General features: G+C 37.8%; 1 protein-coding gene across 3 annotated transcripts in view; it reads right to left on the reverse strand.

Annotated features, from left to right (window-relative positions):
- The window catches only part of FRMPD4 (FERM and PDZ domain containing 4), a 1,947,279-nt gene that overhangs the window by 349,877 nt on the left and 1,581,360 nt on the right, over window positions 1–16,042 (reverse strand). For all 3 annotated transcript variants that reach the window (XM_044072543.1, XM_044072542.1, XM_044072544.1), the window contains exon 9: window positions 10,053–10,172. In XM_044072543.1, coding sequence (XP_043928478.1) covers window positions 10,053–10,172 — 120 coding nt within the window. The remainder of the gene's footprint in view (window positions 1–10,052; window positions 10,173–16,042) is intronic.

Raw genomic sequence — 16,042 nt, forward strand, 5'->3', positions numbered from 1 at the left:
GTGTGTGTGTGTGTGTGTGTGTGTGTGTATTACATTGTTGTTGTACATGTTTGATGCCATGCTTCTTAAATACAATATTAACTTTTTCTGCCCTATCTACAGTAGTTCCTTCCTTCACCTCCATTTCTTTGAATTTCAAAGCACTAATCACATGATCTATTATGTGTCTGACAAATCCACTAATACACCCCTTTGACTGCTCCATGTTTAACATTTGCTTATGTATACAAATCTTTTATACTGTAATAGTTGATTCTTTTCATATGAATGCAATCAAATTAACAAATGCATGTGTATTTAATGCATATTATGCAATGACAGAACATGAACATTCAAAAACATGCATGCTGATCGGTCATCCCTACCAGTGTGCCAGTTGTAAATCGAGCATATACTAATAGAAAAATGTCTGGTCACCCAGACTTTCTTCTATTAATATAAGCCAATACTTTGCAGTTTTCTTGAGCTAAGAGGTTGAGAGGTAGGAACAGAAGGCAGAGAAAAATGCAAGTAAAATCAGATACGTTATACAAAACTAAAGAAACATACATGACTTTCCTTGTATTTTTCCCCTCTCTCGTACCTCTATATTGTCTGAATATCACAGTTTCTTTAAAAAAAAAAAGCAACAGAGATCTTCCCATCTCCATTGCTTTCTATCCACAGCACTGATGTAATTTACTCATATGCACGTGTCGCAAGTTACAGAAACAATGCAGAAGAGCATCATGGTGCCATTATACAAAGACATTATTTATGAAAAGTAAGGAATTTTCTTTCTTAAATCATGTCATTGTATGATAGCAATAATCAACTCTTGGGTCTGATTTATTGAAGATTTACCAGTGGTTGACTTTGTTTAATCACTCAGGCTTCACCCTCATGATTAAACTAAACCAACCATGGATAAATCTTTATTATACAACGACCCCCCCCATTAATATTCCAAAACGTGCACGCTGATTGTTCAGCATGCATGTTGTAAATCAGAGTTATACTAATGGAAAAAGGTCTGGTCGCCCAGACTTTTTCCATTAGTATAACTCTTTTTTTACACCAACGGGGAATGCAAAATGTCCGTTGCTTTTTACACACTGTCTCGCAAATGAGTTTAACATAGCAAGACAGCTTTAAAAAAGTAACAGTGATCTTCCTATCTCCATTGCTTTTTTTAAAGGTGTATCGCTATGTTAAATGGGTTTAACATAGCGAGACAGCTTTAAAAAAAGCAACAGAGATTCTCCGTACCTTTTTTTTAAGCTGTCTCGCTATGTTAAACTCCTTTAACACAGCAAGACACTTTATAAAAAGCAACAGAGATCTTGCTTTCTCCGTTGCTTTTTTTAAAGCTGTCTCACTATGTTAACCTCCTTTAACATAGCGAGATAGCTTTAAAAAAGCAACGGAGATTCTCCATTGCTTTTTGTAAAGCTGTCTCGCTATGTTAACCTCCTTTAACACAGCAAGACAGTTTGTAAAAAGCAATGGAGATCTTGCTTTCTCCATTGCTTCCACCCACAGCTCTGATGTACTGCGTAAGCATATGCATGTGCAGTACATCAGAACTGCCGCAGAATACCAGACAGCTGCGGAAGGGCAGCAAGCAGGCATTATATAATGCCATTATTTAAGAAAAGCAATTATTTTTTTTCTTAAATAATGTTATTGTATAATAGCAATAACCCACTTCTGGGTGTGGGTAATGCTGGATTTACCCACGATTGTCTTTGTTTGGCCACTCGGGCTTCACCTTCATGACCAAACCACACCAATCGTGGGTAAATCCAGCATTACCCACACCCAGGTGTGGGTTATTGTTATAATATACCACACCTAGTCATTGGTTATTGTTATATTATTTAATGTCTGTTCATGTATATTACTGAATGCCAGTTTAAAAATGTTTATATGTTGGAATTTTTTTCCCAGGCCTCCATTGAAAAGGAGTTTTTGTGTAAACCCAGTTGGACAAGCACAGTGAAAGCAAATTAAACAAAAAACAAATAAATAAAATTAAATAAAACCCTTTGTTTTACTTGATGTGCAGTAGAACAGACTATATCATGCAGGCAGCAAGCATGTGATTCTTGGTAAATCAGTTTAGCAATTAGAGTCAACATTTGCTTAAGCATTGACTGTGTTTCATTTACACCTGAAAAATACTTATTAAAATGATTCCTAATCCTGATGAGTATAAATTTAGAGAGGTGACAGACTCATATGCTTCTTGTGAAGCTTAATAAAATGTGCTGTTCAGTGGAAATGTTTTCCCTCCTGAATATATTATTATAATTTCTAAACTCTAGTGCTCTGCAGTACATTTTATAAAATTCTGTACCATCTTAAGTTGAATATTATAGTCTTTGCACAGTAGTTCAACAGAAATGTAGATCTAAACCAACTGTAAATATTAAAATGTCTCACTGCTGCAAAGGCAATATGAAACAGCCTCTTTCACATCTAGCAATGCTTCAAAATGTTTCAAAATGCTCCAAAATGTTTGTCTGGCCCTGTTATATGCTGGAGCTGGTGAGATGTCTAGGAGAAGAGTTAGATTTTTTGTGATTATGAGCCTCACATAGATGCAGTGATGCACTTGTACTTAAAGATGAGTAGAGATTGCATGTAGATGTTTACAGGTATGGTCCTTCATACTCAGCAGAATTCTTCTTGGAGCTCATATCTGTTATTAATATTGAAATGTAACCCAGTAACAGAAGAATATGAAATCAGCATTGGCTCAGACTTTCAATATATTTGTTGAATTTATCAGTAGTTATTAATCATGTATGTTTGTATGATGTTTGTTAACTTGTAGAAATGCCCTGCAATTTCAAATAAAGTTCATGCTCTGTGTGTGTGTGTGTGTGTGTGTGTGTGTGTGTGTGTGTGTGTGTGTGTGTGTGTGTGTGTGTGTGTGTGTGTGTGTGTGTGTGTGTGTGTTCAACTAATTTTTATTTCACTAAGTCCCCCTGATTAGATGATTTCCATCTTCTCTTCAATCCTTCATATTTGGGGTGGAACATGCTAACTGACATTTGCCCGTGTGGCACTGTAGACTCTTGGATTAGAGTCCCTAGCATACCTGTCAACCTCTTAAGAGTAAGAAATCAGGACAAAGCCATAAAAAAGTGGTACAAATAGGGACAATTTTGAAATATTGCTTTTACAAGCTTAGAAAGTTGATAGAATGACAGGCTTTGCATTAGCGCACATTTTCTGAAGGGTATGAAGCTAAAACTCAAATGACTGTCATTATTTTCTAACTTCAATCTTTAATGATTTGCCACTAATTTGCCAGAAAACCTTGATTTTATGAAAAACAGACCAAATAGTATTGATAGTAATCTCTCATTTGACAACCACGTGGCCAAAGTGGTTAGAAAAACATTTTATATAGCCCACCTAATCATGAAGGGATTCACATCTAGATCAGGGGAGGTTATCGTGCCTCTTTACTCATCCCTCATCAGGCCCATAATTGAGTACAATGCCCCTTTTGGGATGTACCTTACCAGACACCTGCAGCAACTGGAAAGACCCCAAAAGTACCTCACCAAGAGGATCAAAGGGCTCAAACAGATGCCATATGCTGCCCGGTTAAAGAAACTCCAGCTCTACTCAGTGGCATACCGCCTGTTCAGAGGCGATCTGTGCCTGACATATAAAGCCATGTCCAACCCGGAATTAATGGACATGCTGCACCTCAGAAAATCCAAATCCCATCGAGCTACGTGCTCGAGACTTGAACCTCAGCACTGAAATAAATAGGACATGCTGGAGGGACAGATTCATAACCCAGAGGCTCCCTTCACTCTGGAATAAAATCCCAGTCCAGGTTAGGCAGAGTCCCTCATTGACTCTCTTCAAGAGGAATCTTGATGAGTGGATGGGAGATCGTAGGTTTACCCCGGGTATCACTTCTGTGTCACTGTTAGACAGAGGCACAGTATACTAACCTCGAAAAAGGGCATAGCAAAATAAATTTAAAATGGGTGGCGAAAGCCAAACACATTCTGGCTAGGCTTATAAATGCCCTAGGGCAGATAGCCTAGTATGAACCTATGAACCTATGAACCTATAAAAATATAAGGCAAAAATCTGGACATTCTGCGAAAACCTGTACAGTTGAGAGGTATGGAGTCCCTAGCATATATCTATATTTTACTTCAGTTCGAGCAGGGAGATCTAATTGGCATCTGGAAATGTACTCATCTGTTATTTTCTCCAGTATTTTAATCTCTATAATGTATCCTAGCTTGTTCTCATGCTGACACAGCTGAGCTGAGCATATTAAACAATGTCTCACTTTAGAATGGAAAGTAGCCTAACTGGCTGCCCTAATCATTCCCATTATGACCTACTGCAGAGGTCCCCAGAATCTGAGCATGTGTGCTGCCACAGTAATATGAGGATGGCTAGCTGTAGTTCTTCAGATTTTATTTTACTGATGTGGCATCCTTGTAATGTATTAAAGCAGTATATAATGATGGGTAGTGGACACTGTTATTTAATTAAAGTGGTAAGATCCTGGGTGTAATGTGTGTTGTAAATGTTGTTGAAAGATTTAATACACCATTTTCTCTCTATCCCAACTACTAGATATTTCTATTATGCAGTATTACTCCTTTACATTTTAATGTTTATATTTTCTTTTTTTAACAAAAGCTTTTAAGTTTTTTTTTTTGTTTGGAAAAGGGAAAGTGATCCAGATATTTAACTGAGAATCCTTGACAAAGTTAACAAGAAAGAGAAACAAAACTCCAAAACGATGGGCACTTCATATCATGGACACTACCAGCCACTTAAAATCTTGATAGAATAAGAAAATTTGAATAAATGTGAATTTTCAAAAGAAAGTGCTATCTCCTGTCTCCATAACATACAATACTTGGATCTAAAAAGATGCCAATAAACCTGAATTTGATTAGCATTCTGGTATTTATACGAACAAGCTAGGGTGGGATGGGAGTGAGTTGCCGATGTTGGTGTGCCAATGATGGAGGAAGGGTGTGGTAGATTGTCAGACCACAAGAACTCCATTTAAGAGAAGAACCAGGATTACATCTTGTACCTATACTTGTGTGTGTGTGTGTGTGTGTGTGTGTGTGTGTGTGTGTGTGTGTGTGTGTGTGTGTGTGTGTGTGTGTGTGTGTGTGTTTGTGTTTATGAAAGGAGACACTGGCTTGTGAAAGCATGTCTTTATAAATTCCGATCAACGTGCTCTGCACCATACTTCAAGGTGTTAGTTGTTGTTTTTCTTTCGGCTTTTCCCGGTCAGGGGTCACTACAGTGGAACACTGGTCCACTAATGATTGGCAGTCGATTTTTTTTTTATGGTGCCGAGGTGCCAGCCCAATGTCCAACCTTCAACGAAGGTACGCCCATTTACACATGTCTTTTAAATGCCACTCAACTGTGGGGAGGACATGCAGACTCCACACAGAAGGCGCTCCAGCCGAGAATCAAATGGGAGAACCTCTTGCTATGAAGCGACAACACTACCGCTGCACCACCATGGCTATACTTCAAGGTGTTAGGACAGTCAGAAAATCTCTGGCTCACGTTGAGAAAGGGTTGTCATCCTGACTGTCACCTCCCTTCCTTTCTTACTATTCTAGGGTGTTGGGGGGGGGGTCATAAGAAAAACTGTGATAATAAGAGGTGGGGTGTGATGGTTGTAGGGGGGGGGGAAGCAGGGCAAAAGTACTGCTCTTAAAAGTATTCCTAAGGTGTGAGCAGGTATTCAAAGAGGAACTGCCTTTAATACTTTCATGTGTCAGCTCTTTGCTTAAGTTTGTCCCCATCTTAGGAATGTTTTGCCTACCTGCCATGCAAGGTGGCCATCTCATTCCTCTCAATGATCACATTGGAGGGGACAGGTGCTGCATCTAGTAAGCTTTCTTTTGTCTATGAGATGAAAAGAAACAATAATTTCAGCATTTTATATTTTGGTAAAGCTCCTTAACTCTTGATTTCCTCCATGGATTGGTTTTCTTGTGTCTTTCTCCACTGAAGAGAGGTGCTGACAACTGGCATCTGGTATGTGCTGTCCTGTCTGGCTGGTCTGTATACCAGTAGAACCTGTGATATCATGAATTCATGATACCTGTGGAAGTACTCCTCCATATGCCTATACCCCATGCCAGGTTTAGTGATAGAGGGTTGTACATGTGTATAGCATAATATATGCATGCCTTAATGAGTGGTTTGTTGTAGCTGCAGTCTGGAATACCTGGAAGACAAATATGCAGATTGTCTTTGGGTGAATCAGTCCCCTCACAAACACATACACAGACATACAGACACCCCCACACACACACACACCACAAAGTACACCATATAATAAAGATGGGCACTAACTAGTAGTATCCTGGCTTATCCCCTTCTAATATTCAGGTGTTTATTTGTAGACCAGTGCAAACATTTAGGCAGCCTCTGGTATGAGCATCCCTTTCCTCTGCCTAATGGGGATAGCAGGAAATCCATCTCTGTGAGCTATTTTTGTGTTAGTTGTCCAGCCACTATAGCAGCAACGCCCTTGGCAATGACCTTTGCCTTGTCTTTGGTAAGGGCTAACATATGAGCTAACCTTTGTTGAACCTTTTGTAGAGACATATTATGGCCACCCACAGCATTCACATCCTGCATCACTGTGTGCCATCCTGGCCCCATACATCTTGTCCATGGCAGCTTTCCCAGAATGTACATTGTATGCATGTGGAGGGCCTGTGGTAACATCTCATTCTCTTGGTTTATGAATTTTTCCATCTGTTGCCAATTTCTGTGGACTTTGGCAAGTCCTCTACACCATCTGCTTACACACGTCAGGCAGCATATGGAAGTCTTCCACCAATGGCCATTGGCTACCTTCCTTTCATTATGCATCTGGTTAACACACCAGCACTTATGTTCTCAGCCCCCTCCCCCAGATATGTGCACTATCCTAGTATTGGCATGGACTGCCTACACATCTTCCTACAGCTGAATGCTGGTCTCTTGTAGAGGTATTAACACTATGTTAATCCAGCATACCTCTCAACCTCTTAAGAGTAAGAAATCAGGACAAAGCCATAATAATGTGGTACAAATAGGGACAATTTTGAAATATTGCTTTTACAAGCTTAGAAAGTTGATAGAATGACAGGCTTTGCATTAGCGCAAATTTTCTGAAGGGTATGAAGCTAAAACTCAAATGACTGTCATTATTTTCTAACTTCAATCTTTAATGATTTGCCACTAATTTGCCAGAAAACCTTGATTTTATGAAAAACAGACCAAAAATATAAGGCAAAAATCTGGACATTCTGCGAAAATCTGTACAGTTGAGAATTCCAGCCCCTTTACAATGTGTCCATAAAACTACCTCCAAATACAGGTGCCTTCATGTGTCTAATGTCCTGTCCTTCCATAGATGCCCAGTGCCTTTGATCTGCTGCAACACCACATGGACATAACTTTACCATGCCATTGTGCCATGCGATTGTTCTGCCTTCCCTCTCATACATGCCTCAGGTGTTGAATATACTGCTGGAGTACATTACCAGGTGGGTTTCATGCCTTCAGTATTTGCATAACCACTTCCAGAGTGTTATTATGTCCAGTCCTCTATCACATTGCTCTTTATTTGTAAGCATTCTAACAAAAATAACACCCATGCTTTTTATCAAGCTAATAACGGTCCAGGAGTTCCTCTAATGAATCAGTGTAATGCCACTATCTCTCTACTGCATTAGAAATGCAATGTGTTTCCCAGCCCAGCCAGTGTTAGTTATACATTATTTAACTCTATGGAATTGTGTAACCAGTATAATTATATGCAGAGCCCATGTGGACCAAATACAACTGCTGCTGTGTGCTGCAAAGCTATGACAGCAGACAATTGATGTACTAGGATCATAACTAGGATTATAGGATCATAAAAACTGCAAGGCATGATGTAAATCCCATGGTGGCTTAATACTCATCCTGTAGCCATGCTCACAAGGCTACGGTTTTGTTTTTCAAGCTAACCTGTGTAGTAGTTATGGCTTCTGGCTGTGATGTGACATGTAGAGATACTGCTTGCTGAGCTTGTAAGAGCAAGATGTTCTTGTTCTTCTTCCTTCACAGAAACGTTTATAAACTCCTACTGGGGTGGTATTATGTTTACCTATCTAAGCTAGATGTTTGGCAGGAGGAAGGCAGTATGGTAAGGGAAACACTGACATTATCCATTCAAATTATAAATGCTAGCATCAGTACACTGACATGTGATGGCACCATTCAGACATTCTTCAGCACTGGAAGGCAGAGGTTAAAGAGACACCACTGAACATGTATTATAAATATTTTCCCTCCTATCAATGCATTACTTGTTGTATATGTGTGCTGTGCTGTCTGGCCAAAGAACATGAGTTGAACCTGGTGAGATATCCCAGAAGGAGGAAGTGACTCTCCTGGGAGTGAGATGCATATGCCATTGTCATCCTAATGTGAAAATCTGATTCTAGGTGCGCCTTATGTGTGTATTGATTTGCTCTTTTTTGTTCTCATTCTTCTGCAAGTCCAATTGTGGTGCAGGTTGTGGAGTGACAGTCCTTGCCTCAATATGAGCCACCAGATGCCTCTGGTCAGGGTCTATATTATAACAGCGAATGCTTAAAATAGCAAACGCTATATAATCGACCCCAAAAAAAAATGAATACAGAAAATTCGAAACAAACAGAACAGCAATTTTTTTCCCAGGGAAAAAAATCTCTGGTCCACAAAAAAAAAAAAAAAATAACCCAAAGACAAAATGTATCCCCCCACACTCCCACTACTTAAATATACCAACTCTGAGATCACAACACAATGGAGGAAATGACAAAGTCCCGAAAACGGCCCAGTGATTTTTTTTCCCTGGGAAAAAAATCGCCGTTCCGTATCTTCAGGAATTTGCTGTTCCGACATTTAGCTGTTGATTAAACAGCATTCACTATATTAAGCATTCACTTTCTTAATAGGGAACCTCTGGTAATACTTCTTGTTCCAGAGATCACCAGGAGTGCCTCTAAGAAGGGGGTAGAAGTGAATTACTAGTCTTCTAACAAACTATCATTGCTAAAATGTCCAATTCCCTTCACAATCATTTGTCTGTATTCCTGAATTGAGTTCCTCTCTCCTAGCTCTTTCTCCTTCATTGATAACTGAAGGAAAATAAGCCATAACGTATTAGGTTTCTCACTTACACTAGTCATTTCCTTCGGCTGTCTTCCAACATTCATCCATATTTCCTTTACTTATTTCTCCCTCCTTTATTGTTCTTTCCTCTTCTGTAGCTTACATTCCTTGTTGTACTATTATAGCATTTTTGCCTATTTTGTCTTTTCATTTTATCTAACCATGCATCTTCCTATATGCCATTCCGTTCTTTATAGTGACAAGCATAAGTTCCCTGTTTATCAGGAAACCTCATCGTTCTGCTCTTCTTCCTCTTTTTCTATACGTGACACATTCACGTCTAGATTTGACAATAATATAATATGTTGGACAAAAGGAAATTATACTATTTCTGCACACATAGCTCATCAACTATAACCACACAGAGTAGAGCTTGGCAAAACATGATAAAATAAAATAAAATAAAATAGTAAGCTGTAAAAAAACCTTGTGCTGCCTTTCAGAGCTCCCATATGGTGGCTGTGGTTCCATACCTCCTATTTTTATCTTTATTATCATAGAACTAAAATCATGTAATACAACTAACTCACATCTTAGAGTAAAATATCTGTAATATGGATGTTCTAAAAATGCAAATGACACCATTACTCTATATTCCTACAGATATAACTCAAGGTCAAAATATTATAAAAAGGAGTTTTCAAATTCAGAATTAAAGCAGCATTTTTTACACATACAAGATGCACTACTCTATGTAAGGTATAATGTGACAGTTCTGAAAACTAAACATTTTTAAGAACGATCTGTTTTACACACAACAGGTATGCAGATCATTTTAAAATATTCAACATTTCTTATGCGTGAGAACCCTATAATCACTACTAACAAATTTCCTATGTTGTTTTTACCTGAACATATAAATATTCAAAGGCAACTGGATCCCTTCGGAGCAGATCCACAGGGTCCTTTGGGACAAAACTTATTCTGAAAAGACATCTCATCTTTTGGGTGTTTGGTCTCTGTGTAACCTTAGGGAACAGAACACATGAATGTAGTTCAAACAATAATATTGGTAAACTTTTAGCAGACTAGTAATTAAACAGAACATTGCACTCTTCTGTTATATTTCACTTAAGTACTTAAATTAATTATTATAAGCATATACCACAGCCAGAGGGACTGCGACACAATTTGTTTGCTGAAAAAGCAATGCTGATATTCTTTACACTTTGGCTGAATAAAATCTTTATAACAGCATACTAATTAACTCAAGAGCTTTATTTGATGGTAATTTTTTCCACATCCAGGATTCATTCTTTTTCAATACCTGTACAACAAATAAAATGCCCCGCAAGATTTTTGTCATGAGTAGTTATAATATGAACATCCTCTTGTTCAACTGATTATTTATTTTATGTATTTTTTATTTTTATTTATACTTTAACTATAATCGAACTAATATATAGTCACCCATCTTAAACACGACCATGCCATTAAATCTACATAGCACACAAAGCAAAAACAGGTGAGAACATATGAAGTAAAATTTCATTGTGTTGTACAAATGGAAAAAGGTTAAACATTTTGTAACCATCATGTCTTACTTATATGCATAATCAATTAAAAACATTAAGTACCATTCACAGATTTTATTACTTTAATATTATGACTGGTTCTTAAAAGTCCTTCAAATGTTCATGAGGTGATTCTTCTCAGTCCACCCTATATGGCTAATAATTAAATAAATTTCATATAAACTAAGATGCCTTTTCCTGTGTACTGAGTATTTTGGGAAACATATTGTTTCATCAGTATTTTGGGAGAGTTATATTCTTCTAATTAAAAAAAAAAACAACTTTCAGAGTTTATTATATTATATATTATATCTTCTAAAATTTACTAGTAAGGTTATGCAAATGTCTTTAGGTCTGACACAGTGAATAGTTTAAATGGTAATGGTTCTTGCTACATTTAGTTTGTTTGGTAATCTAAATTACTCAAGTCTGTCAGGTTAAATTTATGAGAGGTTTGTGAGATTTACAAGGAAGTCCTAGACACAATCCAAATGAAACTTTGCTCTTGGGTGAACAATATATGCCTTCTAATAACCCGTAAGCTAAATTGACTGACTTGGCCAACTAGACCTCATTCTGGCTGATCAGTCTTCACGTTGTGAACTCTACAATCTGGAGTAAGTAGAGTTTCAATGACTATATTACCTGTAGCCACAGGACTAGAGTCTTTTATCCTCTGATGTTATTACCTCCTTGGACTAATGGATCAACATATGCTCATTAGGAATTCTATTACAACATTTAATAAATCTCACTTTCCATTGATTAATTTGACACCTAGCCCATCCTCTAATGACTGTCAATCCAATGCTGAGAGCTATCCTATCCTCTAATGACTGTCATTCCCATACTGAGAGCCGTCTTATCCTCTAATGACTATCACTCCAACACTCAGAGCTAGCCTGCCTTTTAATCACTGTCATGCATACAGAAAGATGACCTATCACATTCTGAATGGTGACTGAAGTGACAATGCCCGGTGGCTACCCTCACACCAACCCTTGCAGTTAAGTACTGTTTACTGCTTGGCAGAAAATAGGGCAGCCATGGTGGTGCAGTGGTTAGCATTGTCGCCTCACAGCAAGAGGTTCTCTGGTTCGATCCTCAGCTGGGGTGCCTTCTGTACGGAGTCTGCATGTCCTCCCTGTGGTCGCGTGGGTTTCCTCCAGGTGCTCTGGTTTCCTCCCACATCCCAAAGACATGCAGTAGGTGGATTGGACACTCTAAATTGGCCCTAGGTGTGAGTGCATGAGTGTGTGTGTGTGCCTTCTGTGGAAGGTTGGGCACCGGGCTGGCAACTCGACACTGTAAAACTCCACTGCCAATCATGAGTGGACAGGTGATCTGCTGTGGTGACCCCTAACTGGGAAAAGCCAAAAGAAGAAGACTGCTTGGCAGAAAATAATTGGAACAATAACATAGAAGCATCATTGCACATGCTGCAGGATATAACCATTGAGAATGCATCTTTAAAACATTCCTTTAATCACCACAACATTAAGACAGTAAAAATGTTAAAAAAGTGTTTTTTTTCCAGGGGGTAAGCCCCCTATATCCTCCCCCACCCCCTACTAATTATGTATTCTAATTTCAAAATTGTACAATACCCAGAAAAAGGCATATTCCCCAACTATGGACAACTATCAAGTGTGTCAACAAAATAGATGTCGACTTTAAAGACTGTCTGCTTTATGAAGGGCTACTGCACACACACACATACACACACACACACACACACACACACACACACACACACACACACACACACACACACACACACACATACATACATATTTATGTATATAAAATAGGTCTGCTCATTTTAGCTGAGCAACCTATATATTAACCTTATAAATATTGACTCCAAAAGGTCAACAATCGGAACATCAAAACATTACCACACATGTGCCAAGAAAGAACTTTGGCACATGAAATTCTTCCTATAAAAAAAACAAACAAACAAAAAAATACAAAAAACAAATAACATAGTTTTTTTTGTAGAGAGGTAAGCTCTCCTCCAACCCATCCACCCCCACACTCCTGTTAATTATATACACTAACTCAGAGATCACACAATCCCTGTACAAAGGGAATATTCCCCCACACAGGTATTGTTGATCTCACAAAAATGTTGACTAGCTGTTTAATCACCCATATGTTATCAATTAGATAGAAGTCTACAAAAAAACAATTTAGATCAAATGCAGAAGTGGTGCCAGATATATATATATATATATATATATATATATATATATTTATACATATATATATATATATATATATATATATATATATGTATATATATATTTATACATATATATATATATATATATATATATATATATATATATATGTATATATGTATTGGTCCTACTGGTATTGTCGAAAGTACGGTTCATTGAAACGTACTTCATCGAACACACTTTAGTGAAAGTGCATTTTGTCAAAAATGCACTTTCGCTAAAGGAAAAAAAAACATGCAGTTTGCATGTCCCGTTAGTTGTGGATCAACGTATACTGTTGATGTACAACTAAGGAAACTCCTGTTGAGATTGTGGTACAGTGTGATAAAGGAATATTCCCTTTTCCCCACTGCAGTGTGATCTTGGAGTGAGAATAATAAAGTAGGCGGGTGCAGGGGGGCTTGCCCCCCCCTGCATAATACTGTTTAGTGTGTGTTTAGGTTTTTTTTTTATATTTTAATGTTTTTGTTCCACGAAAGTGCATTTACGATATAATGCACTTTTGCCGAAGTGTATTATCGGGAATACGGTTCGATGAACAGTATTTTCAATAATACAAAGTAGACCCATATATATATATATATATATATATATATATATATATATATATATATATATATGTGTGTGTGTGTGTGTGTGTGTGTGTGTGTGTGTGTATAAATAGTTATATATACATAGATGTAGACATATCTATATAACTGGTATGGCTAAGTTAGATAGCTATGTCAGTTAAGAATGGCTATAATAGCACAGTAGAATGGTAGCACAATATTATCTATTCATGCTCTGTATACATGTTGTGAAGTACTTCATGGATTTTTCAGCCTTATTTGCCATGTATGTGGAGCAATAGTAATTGATGTTTTATGCTAATACTATGTGGCTTCCATTGGCTGCAACCAGGTTTGTGGTCTCCTTGTGGGGCAGCCCTAAAAGATGGTTTCAGCATCATGTTTGCATGAGAGGTATGCTGTTTCAGTGGGGATTCTGATGCTACAACATATAGATCTGTTGTTAAATGCTTTACTGCTTCATTTTGGCTGTTTTTACATTGTTGAGGTACTGCTGGGCACAACATCAGTGGGTGTATTGCAGAGGATTTCTCATGGTTTAATTTCTCCAAGTCTTGTGGTTACTAATACCATGACAGGAATGGACCACATTCCTAAGTCAAAGTATGATTAAGTTCATGAAATTAGTATTGTTTCAGTCTTTGATGTTAGCCAAAAGTGCTCATTGCCTCCTTCTGCAATTCATAGAATCACATGTATTGGTAGCATACCTAAATAAAACAATAAATTATTTTTTATTATTCTCATTGTTCCTAATGCTATTGGAACAATCTGAGGATCCTTCTTTCACATTGTCCTCGATCCTGCCTACTAATCCTAGTATGTTATGATTTTGTTTCCCTCTGCATGTAAGCCACTGTAATGACTGGGTCTAGCAATTTCAATGATCAATGCTACTTTTGTCTTTTTTTTTCATGGACTACTATATCTGGTTTTCTCGCATCTACTTTTTGAACTGTTGGTAATAGATGATCCCATGTGATATAAACTTCATCATTCTCTAGAGTGCTTTGTGGCTCGTGTTTTAAAATACTTCTCAACTACTTTAATATTGTAATGTTTGCACAATCTCCAATGCAACAGTCTTGCCACATTATTATGCCTTTTAGTATACAAGCCCCTGCTATTAGTGTGTCACACACAGCAACAAGATGTGCGACTTTTTTCATTTCTGTTTTACAGAATCTGCATTTGTCTGTTTCTTCTACATGCTTAATGGATATTGTAAACCAATGTGCATGTAGTCCACTGTCCTGTGCTGCCAGTATTAACCTTTCTTCTTTTGCTATAAATTCACCTGCCCTTAACCATTCCTGTGTCAAATCCTGATTGACATGAAGTTCAGGAGTTTTCTGTACTTGCAACTATATTTATGCCCTTTCCACATTTCTTGTCTTCTTATCTGATCTTTCTCTTTATATTCTTTCTTTTATTTTTTGGCACATTCAATTTCTGCCTGATTTTTGTCTACTTCTGGTTTGGTTTCCCTTCCTGCTTGATACTGATATGCTTCTGCCAAACTAAGCAGAGAAGTCACCTTAGACTTGCTCTCTTTATGCTTCAAAACTTTCACTACGTTTAGATTTGATGAGGTCAGCAGATATGAATGCAGTCTTATGATTGCAGATCAATAAATGTAATCAATTTCAAGGAAGTCCATACCCCCTTCAGACCAAGGAAGATATAGTCTTGGTATACAATGATTTTTTATACCATTTGATAAGCATAAAGTACATTTTTTCTTGTTTTCCTGTCCAACTGATCCAATACCTTTTGAGGCCAGTCAGTCACACCAAAACTATAAGTTAGAACAAGAAGGGCAAAATTGTTATATAGCTTGGACTTTATTCCTAGATGTTAGGGCTGTTTAAAGTATTAATTTTAGTCTTCTAAAATGTTCCTTACTGAGTTTTGTTCATATTTGTTGTCGATCCTTTATCTTCTTCTTCTTCCAGCTTTTCCCGGTTAGGGATCACCACAGCAGATCAGCTGTTTGCTCATGATTGGCAGTGGAGTTTTACGGTGTCAAGTTGCCAGCCCGGTGCCCAACCTTCCACAGAAGGCACACACATGCACGCACTCACACCTAGGGCCAATTTAGAGTGTCCAATCCACCTACAGCATGTCTTTGGGATGTGGGAGGAAACCAGAGCACCCAGAGGAAACCCATGCGACCACAGGGAGGACATGCAGACTCCACATAGAAGGCATCCCAGCTGAAGATCGAACCAGAGAACCTCTTGCTGTGAGGCAGCAATGCTAACTGCTGCACCACCATGGTTGATCCTTTATCAATTTCCAAATATTTATATGCTCCCTCCTGCTCAAGTTCTTTTATATCACATTCCTGTCCCAGAGTGATATTTTCTCTGTGCTGCAGCATTTCTACTTTAAATGTTACTTTTGAACATTTATCAAGACCAAATGACATTTTAATATCATCTGAGAAAGTTTTGACCACTTCCAGTTGTGCTTTAAGCCCCTCATTTGATGAACAATGCAGTTTTAA

This window comes from Protopterus annectens, chromosome 5.part0 (genome assembly GCF_019279795.1).
Source record: "Protopterus annectens isolate FY-2018-M chromosome 5.part0, PAN1.0, whole genome shotgun sequence".
Taxonomy (NCBI): domain Eukaryota; kingdom Metazoa; phylum Chordata; order Ceratodontiformes; family Protopteridae; genus Protopterus; species Protopterus annectens.